At 31.4% G+C, this 13790-nt stretch overlaps 1 protein-coding gene across 4 annotated transcripts in view; it reads right to left on the bottom strand.

Moving 5' to 3' along the window:
- Positions 1-13790, bottom strand: part of NLGN4X (neuroligin 4 X-linked) — a 152578-nt gene that overhangs the window by 58081 nt on the left and 80707 nt on the right. For 3 of the 4 annotated variants that reach the window (XM_048928483.1, XM_048928493.1, XM_048928502.1), the window contains exons 4-5: positions 7724-7783; positions 4077-4229 (exon numbers count right to left, since the gene is read on the bottom strand). In XM_048928483.1, coding sequence (XP_048784440.1) covers positions 4077-4229; positions 7724-7783 — 213 coding nt within the window. The remainder of the gene's footprint in view (positions 1-4076; positions 4230-7723; positions 7784-13790) is intronic. The other variant, XM_048928511.1, reaches the window with a different exon arrangement.

The raw sequence follows: 13790 nt of genomic DNA, 5'->3' as shown, positions 1-13790 counted from the left end.
TGTACACTGCCTATTATGATCATTTATAGTGAGTTATAATTGCATGTGGAAACAACTTTTGCTAAAATGAAGTCTAGTCTTTTAAGACAGTAGTTAAAATGGATGTTTACATCAAGAAAGGGGAAGAGATAAGAGGCAGACTATTCCTATCAGTAAGATTTAGAATCCTAAAAGGAAGAAAATACAAAATTACAAGTGGACTCTGTAATGCTAAAATAAGTTTTATAATTTTGAGCTCTGAATGTGTCTCTTTTACTATGCTAGATGTTTCATTTAACTATGGCTTACAAAGTACATAATTCATATTCCTAGAATTCATCTTAGATTTTGCCTGTTACAGCTAACGCTAGATACTAAGTTATTTAAGTATGTTCACTTTTCTTAAGATTGTTGAAGATTTTCTCATCAAAGTTTGTAACATCACTTCTGAATGTAACTACATAAAAATAGTGCTGGGGTTTGTGGCTTTATTTTTGTTGTTCCTTTTTATTTGTTTGTTTCATTTGTTCTTTGTTTGGATTTTTTTTTCTTTTTTTTTCCACAATAGAGAGAAGAGGAAAACCTAGGCCTGGGATATTCTAAGTGGGGCAAAGGCAGGATCCCCCAAATCCTAAAGTGTTGCACAAGGCACAAACATGGCATCACAGTACAGCTCTGCTTCTCATAGCGCCCCTATAGTAAATAAAAAGAAAAAGCTAAATCTTCTTTCCACTTTATTGACCCAGAGGATCCTACTCAGGAGTTATATGCGAAAATGTAAATTTATTCTCAAAGGGAAAATATTTCCCTCTAAAACAATACGTACAATACATATTATCACAGTATACTTAGGAGTCTGGAGATCCCAGGATGAATACCCCTAGCAGTACTTTTGTCCAAAGGATAGAGAGGAATAATTATAAAATTGGAAAGCTTTCAGTCCAAGTGATGGTTATTTTACATCAGTGCTATTTGGATGCAGATAGAGTCAAGATTTATATTCCTAGAGCAGTTCTGAAGTCCTCCAAATGGGAGATTTTAGTTCTTTATTCTGGATATATAGAAAAACATTACTCAGAGCACTATCTGAAGATTTATATTTCAGCCAAATGCAAGAAGTATAGATAGAAATGAAGATAATTATACGTATCAGCCAGTTTAAATGATTTATAACACTAATGCTTACCATGTTACAGTTATTATTTTTTTTCCACCTGGGATGCATTCTTTCTTGTTAACTTAAGACTAAAAGTTTTGATATCTCAGTTATAGCCAACAGACAGATTTCAACTTAAAAATTCTATAGTATCTGTAAAGGTGGAGAATTCTTGTCCTAAAAAGTTTTAGAGTTTTAAAACTCTAAGGGTGCAGAGCCATGTGTTGTTATCAGATCTTTTCAACGACTTTTAATAACTTGCAGCATAAACACAGATTCCATTAATTATAATAATAATTATATTCAAAAGCAATAAAAAAGCCCACATAGTTTATATATCATTATCCTGACAAAAATTTAATGACTAAATACGTATTTCTAAAGGCCAGACACTGTGTGTCTTTGAAGGGCAGTCAAGAGAACCAAGTGTCCTTAGCAATTTTTTTTTTTCTCATCTAGGAAGATTAATTTTCAGAATACTGTTTGATTAAACATATGTAATCACTGTTACAAAACAGTTTTTCAGTTCTTTGTTGATGATATATTCCTGGGATCTCAAGTTGAAAATAGTCTAGCTAACATTTTACAATGGCCATCTAGTAGATTTTACATCTACTTCTGTTTATGACACAAAATAAGCTGAAAGAAAAATTATTAAATATATCTTAATTACAGAATATATATACTCATAATGTCAGGCTTTCTTCTGCAAAAGAGTGGTCAGGCACTGGAACAAGCTCTCCAGGAAAGTGGTGGAATCATCATCCCTGAAGGTGCTCAAGAAACGTTTAGATGTTGTACTGAGGGACATGGTTTAAATGGGAAATATTAGTGATAGGTGGACAGATGGACTGGATAATCTTGGAGTTCAATTCCAACCTTGGTGATTCTATGATTCTATACTATAAAAATAATTATACTCAGTAGCTGGGTACATTCCAGTGCAAATTTTCCAAAGGAAGAAAAGATATATACATGGAGAATTCAGTTACTTGTTATTATGTCTGCCCTGTTCAGTGCAAATTCCTCTATCACAGGATGTGATAATATCAATAGAACTACATAGTTATGACACTTAAATCTGGTTTGCATGTGTCCTCCTATATAAAAAGTCACAAATGAAACAAACTCTGAGAAATAAATCTTTTGAAAAGAAAACAATTCAGGCTAGAAGAACTGGATGCAAATACTGTCAACCTTACAAATGTACATGTTATGAATTATAAAACTTTTTAAAATTTTATGAATAAATATATTTGCTTTCCATGTGCTTATGTACTTTATATTTTCTCTGTCCTTAAGAAACGACACAATAGTACAGGGAATTCAATTAATATCTTCCAATCTCTAGGCAGAACTAAATGTATTTTCAAGAATCACATTTACATTTCACAAAAACAAATAATAATAATAAAAAACAACAAAGAGATACGCTCACAATTTCTCTGAGCTAAGTGATATATGCATATTCTGAATATCTTCTGCTTTTCTGCTTTTTTTTTTTTGTTGTTGGTAGTTTTTTTTCCTAAACACCACAACTATCTGCCTCTCTTTCTTTCCTTAGTCTTCAGTATGAATTCACATAATAGGAATATATAAACAAACATATTGAAAACTTCCTTTTCCTTAAGATTGATACGTAATGCTAGACAGTCAAATAGCTTAAATAACTTACAGTCATTTGTATCCTTCAAAAATTTAATTTTAAGAAACAACAATAAAAGCTCTATTGAGAACCTTTCAATAAACATTTTTAACAGATCAATAACTATCACTAAGTTCCTAGGCAAACATTTTATCTTACGACAATAACGAATCCAATTTAATGAAGATTATGTACATACACATAAAAAGTGTTTTGTTTGTTTTTGATATACTTCTCAACACCAAAATTTAATATATATACAATAAAATATACATTTTTCATTCCTGCCTTTATATCTACCTTTAACTTTGAAAAAAATGTTCTTTTTTATTTAAATAAGTCTCAAAACAGGAGTAAAAACTAAACAAAACAGTTTTCATTGCTCTGATGAGACAATATATTAACCACTTTAAACACATTAATAGATAACTCAGCAAAAGTTTCTTCTTTTCCAAAATAATATAGACCAAGAACCTTGATCAGCTTTGCTAATAAGAAAAGATTTTAAATGCCATCCTAAAAAGACTCAAATAACTTTCTTTTTTTTTTTTCTTTTTTTTTTTTTTTTTTTTTTTGTCTAAAATGATGGAAATGTGAGCGTACAAAAGAAAAAAAGGAAACAAAAATCTACATGCTTTTTCATCAAAATTACAAAATCATTCTAATGTCTGCTATTATTACAATGAAGAAATTAAGCATCATGGAACCATGGAGAAAGCAGAAAATTAATATTTTTGGCATTCTGTTCTGGATGTAAGGGAATTTTGGCATTCAATATAATACTGAAAGGAATATTTACAATGTCATGAAGATGTTTTTTTCCTTTCAAGTGTCATTGAAAGGAGTATTACTTTTTCTTAAAAGTATAAATTTTTCATGTGGAATTCCTCAAACTTAGAAGAAACTTCTTGATTGCAGTAAAAATTTCAGTAAAAAACAAACAAACAAAACCTTCTTAAATAATTGAAAAAAGAGCAAATATGATACAGTGATCATTTTAGCTTAAACTATCACTAAGGTACAAAAATCAAGTGATTTTTTGTTTATGGTGAAGACAATCAACAAGAAAATGGGTAGACGTAACTCAGTCTAGTTTCCAGAAAACATTAAACAGTATTCAGTAGGAATGTACTACAGTCAAACTAATCACCTTCAGGAATGCTCTGTTTTAAGGTTCAAGTATATATGATTTATCAGTAGATTTAATTAGTAATTAGATATTTATATCAAACTGGCCATTTAATGCCTTCTAAATCTTTCAATACAAGTCTTGTGATGAAGAAAAGAGTCACTTACCTAAAACGCCCAGCCTGTAATTGAGGGTGACAACAATGACATTTCCATAACTTGCAAGAATGCTCCCATCAATCATGTTGCCAGTACCCTCCATGTAAGATCCGCCATGGATGTAGACCATAACTGGTTTCTTGCTGTTCTGATCATGAATGTCTGAAAAAATTCAAGTAATGAAAACATAATAAACTAATAAAAAAAAAATGAAATCTGGCATTAGTATTTTTTAAAAGTGCTAAAATTATTCAGTTGTTTCTCATGTTTTCCATGTCATCATCACCACTTTATTCAGCTATTTTACACAGTTCAGGATCATTCTACAAACCCAATATTTTTACACTTTTCATATTTCTTACTTCAAATGCCATTTTTATTAAATGTTTTCAGAATCCCCTTAAAAACTTTCCATATTACAGAAATTTAATTTGAATGTAAACATCTAAAATCCAAAGGAAAAAAAATAAAATTCTGGAATAATCTTGACTTTTTTTTTTTTTTTTTTTTTTAATAATATATTTCAATTTGGTTCTATTTCAATTTACAAATATATGTACATTTAATAACAACATGACAATAATGATTCATACTTTCCCATTCCTCAGTGAGACATATTTGTTGAAATTACATTTCCTATAGTTCAGTAACAGAAATCACAAAAACAAATTGTTCTGAATAAACTAAACACAGCAAAATATCATTTCTTTCTTAATAGCCTAGGAGTAAAGAAACACTGAGAATTTAAGTGAATATTTGGCTCAGATTTTTTTTTTTTAATGTAAATCATGATTTTTTTTTTTTTTTTTGGCAGCTAAACATTAAAGAATATTCTTATATTTATGGTCATGAATTAAATGCATAATCTTTGGTACACAGAGAAAAATTACTTATAGCTTTCATGCAGATAAACAGTTGGGTCTTACTTTCGAAAATAAGGTAACTTCTGAGTGAGATACAAAGTTGGACTAATCAATAATTTAGTCATTTTTTACTACATTTATATTTCTAATAATGAAATGATAAGCCCCCTCATCAGACTAATTAACTTAGGAATTAGTTCTCGCCAAACTGTGGGAATAATATACCTTAGAAAGCAGAACGGTTTTCAGCAAGCTGCTGTTAGAATTAACTATACACTGTTTACAAACAATTCACTGTATCTGCATGTGGAGTAGGACCACTTGTTTCAATTAAATAATACAAAACACTGGAGAAAGCAATGTCTCTGACTACATAGCATTTAGAAACAAACAGAAGCAACTGAGCTCTCTTCTGAGTAATTTTCAACAGTTGTGTTGAACAGTGGAAAAAATAAGAGGAAGAATAGGCTGAGAGGAAAGAGGAGTGACTTTGAAAGCCTTTAAGGCTCTCAGCTCCCTCAGATTTGTTAGGATTAACTCTCAGTTACCAAGAATGCAAGCAGCAATGAGCCATCCCATATACAATATTTTGTATATAGGGAAGAAATTTGAAAGTATTTCAAGGTAAATTGTGACTGGTCATATTTCTTTGGCAAAATACCACTTTGCTCATGCAAATATCAGAAGTCATCAGTTGAGTGAAAGGCCAATATGGCCAAGTGTACATCTTGATAGCTGTTACAATTTAAGACTTCTCATAGAATCTGCCTTCTGGTCATGAATATATATACTTTACATGTTGCATTTTATATGTTGCATCTAGGCAGCAGAACAAAAAGCTGTATGATAAGATTTGTGTAGTTTTTGCAACTATTAGAGGGATTCAGACATTAAAGAGGTCATGTAAAGCAATGAAGTACATAATAATAGATTAGGTGTTTTTCTCTTTGCAGCATTCACAGCAAAGTACATGAAAAGAGTTTCTTTGTCCTGTGAGGGCTTAGCTCTCAGAAAATTAAAGCAGTAAGTACTAAATGAAATTAATTGTGTTACAGAACAACCTTCCCTTTCTCTCCACAAAAGTCTTGTGGCATTATTCGTTATATTCTATCCTTTCTTATTGCAAAGTACTTCCTCAGGGTTGAATCTTTCATCACTGAAATCAATGAGAGATTTTCCCTTCAGTGGGAACATGATTAACTTCAACATAAAGGAAATGAGCTTCATGCATTTTATGTATTTAGTTCCTAAACTCTATGTCTTTGTTTGGATCTGAAGTTGGATACTAACACTTTATAACTTTTGAAGAAATCTGAAAGAATTGTTTGTTCATAATCAAATATCTAATTTTTAAGAGCAATTTTGTTTTCACTTGCTATTTTTTTGCTTAAAAATTGACCATAGAATCTGTTATGTCAAATGACAATACTGTCATTTTGAAAAGGCATATGTAAAGACACATTTATAAACAGAAATAGAACAAAATTCAGACAAGAACAGAAGTCTGCAGAGCATTTTTTTGTTACAATAAATAGTGTAATTCAGAAATGAAGGTTGTGCAGTAGAGGACAACCACAGTGAATTGAAGACCAGAGACTTTTATTGTGGTATTTCATACATGGATATAGTAGCTATAATTGAGCTGAACACCCAAGCAAGAGGAAATTAAAAAGTAACGTCAACTATGCACAATTCTAAGGGGAACCAATAGAGCAAAATTTTTCAAATGCGCTTGAACTTCAGTTTGAAGAAAACTATAAAGGCACTTTGGAGTGGTCAAGAAAGAGAAAGAGACACATTACTGCAAAAACAGAACAACAAACTTCCTAAGGTGGTGATCTGCTCATTTAATTTGAAAATACTTTTCTTAATTTGTAAGTACAAAAAGTATACTAAAATGCCAGTGTAACATAAATGAAAAGGATGGTGAGAATAGAGAAATATTTCATGACTTCTTTCTATATCAGGGCATCCTGCCTTTTCTGTGTCAAGGCAAGAAAAAAGAGTATTTCCTTGCAAAACATTTTTGGGGTACTTCATTGTGAACTTTATTTCCTTTCAGGGAATCCAGTCCAACTCAGAAAGAAGTCAATGAAAAAGATTGTCATTGATTTCAGTGGGAATGTGGTCATAGCCAGAATGAATGTATTTCAGAGGCTAGCTGATTACAGGGAAAACAAACAAACAAACAAACAAAAAACAATAAAGCGACATCAACAGCTTCTTTTACTTTTATATCCTAGAAATAAACGACATCGTGTGAGAAACATATATAAATTAAAATACCAAAGATGAAGCACAACGCAACTGCATTTAATGTACAGTAAGTGCACTGGGGAAACAGTGGAAGTGAAATAAAGTATGTATGCAAACTGTTTTCATGAATTTCAAACAGGTGAATTTACAAAAAATGTAAGAGGGAGAAGAGCACATGCATGTTTTTAAATTCCATTTTCTCACCAAATAAAGTATATGTGAGGGGAAGTATGTGATTTTCAAGACTGTTCTTGTTACTCACTTCACATATATTTAGGAATAAACTTTGCACTTATGTTACAAAGGAATTTCAGTTATCTAAATGTTAATTTGGATTTTAAGAAGAAAAACAATTGATGTTACCTCTAAAGAAGAAAATAAAAAAGCACACAGAAGTGTGTTTCTGCAAATAAGGGACTAAAAATCATGTTGAAATAACAGTAATAACAATAACAATAATAATCAATATTATTATAATAAAAATGTAAAAGTTTATGTTCATGCATCAGGGTTGAGCTTTGAAAAATCAAAAAATACCTTCATCTTCACCACGATCATTACTGGTTATATCATCTGCGCTTTTCTTTGTGTTGGCTCCTGGGATCATATTGAGGAGGAGAATAAAGGGAAAAAAGAGAATTCAAAAACAGCAGGTTCTCAAAAATAAAAATAAAAAAACAACTAGTACAAAAACAAAAAATGTAACAAAAATATCAAAATCTGTTACATTTGAATTTGAAAAACAAAAAAGATGCAAACTGCACATAAACATAAAATGTCAAGAAGAACAAATTGAAAATATTTGAAAAAAATGTATCAGTCTGTGACAATGCAGTTACTTCAGTTAAAAGTGATTGCTGCAAAAAAAAAAGCAAAATTAATGTGCAATTAAAAAAGAATATAAACCAAAAAGGTATATTAAAAATTTTACGAAAGTATGGTTTCTACATAAGAAATGACACTGATTTAATTATGTTCTGTTGCCTTGAAGAGGCTTCAGTCAGTATCTTCAATGACTTCATGTTTTATTCATTCTTGTGAGGCTTTATTAGGAATTAACCTAAATCTTAAATGAAACCAATAGAAATAAAATTATCATTAAATCTTACACAATTTGAAAGGACCAAGAAAAAACGTAGTAGACTTCTTTAAAATTTAGTTTTCCTTCTCAAGGGAGCAAAAAGATATTCAAAACAGAAAACTGAAAACAAAGAAGAAACACAAAATTGAGTCAATCCCAGACATGATTTTTTTTTCCAAAAGTAGCCCTTGTTTGTATTATGCTACTCAAACTCTGTAGAAAACATAGAAATGGAAGACAGGTACTTACCACGAGAAAGAATTTGTGCTTTTTGATTACAAAAAAAAAGCTAATGAATACATTTTAATCTGTATTTAATATATTTTCACAACATACTTTTGAGGCACATGAACACCTATCCCACAGCACACATACATGTATCCACACACACTATAGCCTGTGTTTATGGAAGGTAAATGAAATAAGCCTAACCATTTTCCTCACCCCAATCGTTGGTCAATTTATCTGTTTTCTGAGTAAAGAAATGGCACTAACCTTTCCATACTATGTTTCATTATGCTGTTATTACTCCACTAACAAGTGTTTTGCAATTAATAAAAAATAAATGTTATGCAATAAAGAATGAAATATGAATCAGAAGCTCTATTTCTATCTTTGTACAGAAATCAAATATGGCAGGGGGCAAACAAAGTGGTCTAAGTCAACATTCTAACAACTTTTTTTTTTTTTTTTTTTTTTTTTTAAATTGCCTTTTTTAGGGTCTGTATTTTCAAGCCAGACTGAAAAGGAACAATAAACTTGATTGACTTCAAGTTTGCACACCAAGTGTAAATATGGCACATATACAGCAATGCTACAATATGATATTTAAACTATGAGCTTTAGATTTCTACATAGTTGTTGGTCATTTCACTCTGTCCCTTTCCTTCAAAAGCCAAAGCGTATGTTTCGCTGATTTGGCTGAACATAGGGGGGACAATTTGTGGAACAGCTTAATATAATACTGAAATGTATTTAATTACAGAATTTTGAGTGGGAATGTTGTTTCCTTACCTATTGTGTAATACATTTTCATTTTTCTGTTAGTAACTGAAGTATATTTTTAAAAGTAAGTTTTTGTCCAGGATGTTGGTGTGAGGATTATTTTAGTTCTTTTTGAGATATCATTTAATCAATATGTTAGAACATCAGTATGTTCTAAAAGAGGCTTCTGTGTTCCTACCACATCGTATATTGTGCGTACTAGCCAGTACTCACATACAAGCCATATCAGTATGAATCTGCTTGAAGAAAACAAAAGTGTATTTTGTTGTTTGTATTTTGTGTATTCCAACAATATGTTGGAATTATTTCAGAAGTAGCAAAGACACATAAGATACTTAGAAACAGTTCAGAAAAAAATTACATTGACTTTTTGAAAATACAAGCTTGCAGAACTTTATTACAGGTAGGAAAGATTTGGAATTTTCCAAGTAAGTTTTCTGATTCTTTTAAAATGTGGAATAATTTATCCTGAACCTTCTGTAAGAAATTGTTAACCTCTGTGATAAGGGGAGGAAGGGGGGAAAGAGAATAACTAAGTAAATAAATGAATTAAGACATGCTACCCATGATTAGTGTAAAATTGCACTCGTGTCCTCAATCAAAAGAGACAGAATGGGAATGTGACACAGATTCTCCTGTGATGAAAATTCAGTTCACCAAGATGAGCAGTATTTAGTACTTGCTCTACAGACCAGAAAGCCCTCCTCCTTGAGGCTTCTCTTGAGGGGGGTGCTGTGATGATAGTATTTTTTCCCCCATATAAATATAAAACTCACTGCAGCAATTTTAACCTTTGGATTCCCACACAATAGATGAGCATTATCACTGATTTATAGGATTGGTTATTCTGCAGATTAACAACTATTTATCTGTTTAATGAATATTTCCCACAGAAAAAATATAGATGACAAATCTTAACAGTAATCTTGGAACCAGCAGAAGAGCACAGAAGAGTGCAGATACTTACTAGTGATGATCTAGTGCAATAAGGACTAATTTTCAAAAGTGTCTCTATTCAGATATGGAGATATTGGTATGATACCTAGATATGTTCACAGAAGATTACATCTGTAAGAGCGCTGCATATTAAATGTTGAGTGATGTCATTTGTCCTACAATTCCATTTTTTTCCTGAATGAAACTAAAAGGCATGGCATAATTCCTCACTGAAGTGCAGCAAGTATAATTTTTTTAAGGAAATTTGCTTGGCCAATCTCTTATTGTTGCTAATTTTTTATTTATTTATTTATTTTTTTCAGGGGTAGCGAGAGGGAGGGGCTATATTTTGATATTACAGCCACATATTTTTGCAAATGTGAGCCACTTCCAAAGTATTAACAATCAGTCTAGACGTAACTGTACAGTATTTCATTTGGGCTGCTTTATTTCTCCTTAAAAAGCTTTTTATGGAATGCAATTTTAAGCTTTAATTCAGCAAGCATCTCTCTTTTAAAGTATTTCATTCTGAAATTCTGTACTAATTGAGCTTACAAAATTAATTAATTTCACTTATCAATGAATGAAAGTTGTTCCTGTATTATTAGATTAATTATGGATGCCCATATATCTTTACTGAAAATGAAGAAGTCATACCACTCAGTCAGTCAAGAGTTCACTATCTCACATTCCCTGTTATTATGAATAAGAATCTCATTCAGAAGTAGATATTCTGGAGCTTTAGGTTTTCCTAAATATATTTGCTATTTGCGCTAAATCTTTCTCCTCTCAGATATATATCAGATATGTGGAATGCATTCAGTTCCTATGCATGCAGTTTACCAATGCATTTCAAGTATCCATTCTGAAGACTAATGACAGCAGAAAAATAGCTACAGTGATAGCTGAAGCATTTTTCATTTTTTGCATTTTAAATGTAACTGTTCCACCTATCATATGGTAACCTTTTGACACCATGTAATTTTGAGAAAGCACTCAGTTTTCAGGAATCACACAGCACATTATGAATAATACTAATTAGTCCTCCCAATTTCATATGCTTACTCAACTTTCTTGAAAGCTCAAGCTCAATCTAGATGAATACAAGATTTAATTGCCATTCTTTCAGTGATATGTGATATGTCTATTTGCGCAGCTCTTTCAATAGATCTCTAAAGCTCTTGGTTTCCCATCCCAGGAGAGCTATCACAGTTTTACAGTCAGCTCAAGTCAACAGTTCACTACTGTCTCAAGGGGGCAATAGGAAAGCAGAACTGTATTTTCTGCATTTTTCCCAGGACTGCTTTTTCGCCTTTATCTTGATTTTCACGTAGTGTACAAGCCTTAAGTCCTTGGCTTGCAGCTATGGCCAAAACTCTTCAGCTACCTTTGTAAGTGTACCAAGAAGCTCTCATTTGGCAGCTGAAAAAAGATCAGAAGAGGCATGTAGACATTTCAAATTAAAGTGGAGGAAGAAGATTATTGAGAATTACAGCTTGTCAAACTGTCTTAGAATCTGTCTGTGGATCATGTACACTAGGAGAGATCTCAAAGAAAGGCAACCAGCTCTTCATGTATCTCTACTTTAAAGACTGTTGATTTTGTATGAAGACATACACTCGTAACACCTAGATTTGAATATCCTTTAATTTTTGTCTATTTAATGAATACTGCCAATATGTAAGAGCGTTTATAAATGCATGCATGTATTTGAAAAGTTTGTATGCAGACATATTAATAAGACAGATATTAAAAAACTGTATATAGTTAACAGAATTCCAGAAGGAACACAGGTTTATTCTATGGCCCTCTCACCCCACAAGGGTGGCATAATGAAATGAAAATCTGTCTATTTTTCATGTGAAAATTTAACCTGTTGCTGTCAACGTGCGTAGCAACTAGGAAATTTGATTTTACTTTCTGAGATCAGAAGGATAAGGAATATATGTATACCCTGGAGCTCCCACACTGTAATATAACAAAAAATATAAATAAATAATATTGAATTTGTGTTCATCTACAGCACTTTCTTAATGGCTCCAGCTGCAATACTTGAAAAAAAATCACTAGAATTTCAGACTTCAGCAAGTGTGTGTAGCTGCATCAATACAGACAAGCAATGTTTATTTTCAAGAAAAAGAGAATTAAATAACAATTTTGTGTCATGTTCAAAATTGAATGGGCAGAAATAAATTCCTCCTCCTTACAGAATTTTGCATTTCAGGCATTAGTGAAGATTACAAAGAAAAGAAAGAAAGAAAATGCTGTTTCACAGGCTTCCTTCAAATGTAATTTTAGAGAACAAATAACAAATCTCCATAGAGACTTCTACAGAAAAGGATAAAAAATCACAGATTGCAAAAGGTTTGCATGAAAATATGAAATTCTAATAAACTCAGCTTTGTACATTGTGTACAGTTTTCAACTTCATGATTACATCTGCTTTTGTTTCAGACAGATTGTTTGCATCTCTCTGTGCTTTGACATTTCCATGTATAGAGAATGAAAGCAGGATGAAAGTCATAATATTTAACAAATCACAGTACTCTCAATATTGTTCCTCATAAATAAAGACAGAAATAATGATTCCTCTATGTGCAAAACTATGTGTTTCTCACAAGCCATTTCCCGGGGCAACAATAAGTGCATTAAATTAGGCAGTAACTAAGATTGGCATTCTTTAAATGAGGCTATATCTTCCAACAAGTTAATGCAGGGCAGTGGGATATACTAATTGTCACACAGAGCAATTATGCCATTCCAAAACATTCCACAAAAGGAGGCAAGCACTTCTCAAAAGTAGGAATGTTGCATAAATAATTATTTATATATTCAATGTTAGTAACTAGTTCTGACTGATTGGCGTGGGAGTTGTTTCCCTTACAAGTTTATTCCACATCAGTGAGTTAAATTGGATCCATCTCACTGTAAAAAATTGTATTTATGCAGATTCCAGTATAGAGAAGATCTTCAAACTATCTGTACAAATGAAATGGGACTCTGATCACTGTTTTGGACCAAAATGAACTTAGTAAATACAGTTATTATTGAAGAGTTGTGTTGCTACAAAAACTTCTGTCTTGCTTTCACTCGGACATTACTATTCTGCATTCATGCTAGCAGCTGATTCCTATTTATACTTATTCCACATAAATTTCAATTTTTTCCATCTGTCAAAGTTTCCAGAGTTTCTGATGTATATTTCATGTTAGGAAAGTGAGCCATTCCTTTTAAGATTAATAAATATGGGTCTATGTTATAGTTTAAAACTGGCATTTATTTTTTATATTTATTATAGTTACTAAAAGAAATACTATAGAAATCTATTTGTTATTCTGAAAATATTTGCATTTATTTAAATTGTATTTATTCGTTATGAAAAACATGATGAAACTAATCAGTTTCATCTTTCATTCTGTGCTAATAAATTTCTGTGCCTAGTTCTCTTCCATCAGATTTTCATGAATAATTCATTATGGCACATAAAGAAATGCTTAAAATCCGTAAGAGATTTATTTTAATCCACTGTAATTAAAAATGCTTTGAATAAAAAATACTGAAAATAACCCTTTAAAAAAACTA

The sequence above is a fragment of the Lagopus muta genome, chromosome 1 (assembly GCF_023343835.1).
Source record: "Lagopus muta isolate bLagMut1 chromosome 1, bLagMut1 primary, whole genome shotgun sequence".
NCBI lineage: Eukaryota > Metazoa > Chordata > Aves > Galliformes > Phasianidae > Lagopus > Lagopus muta.
This window is presented reverse-complemented; position numbering and strand designations above follow the sequence as displayed.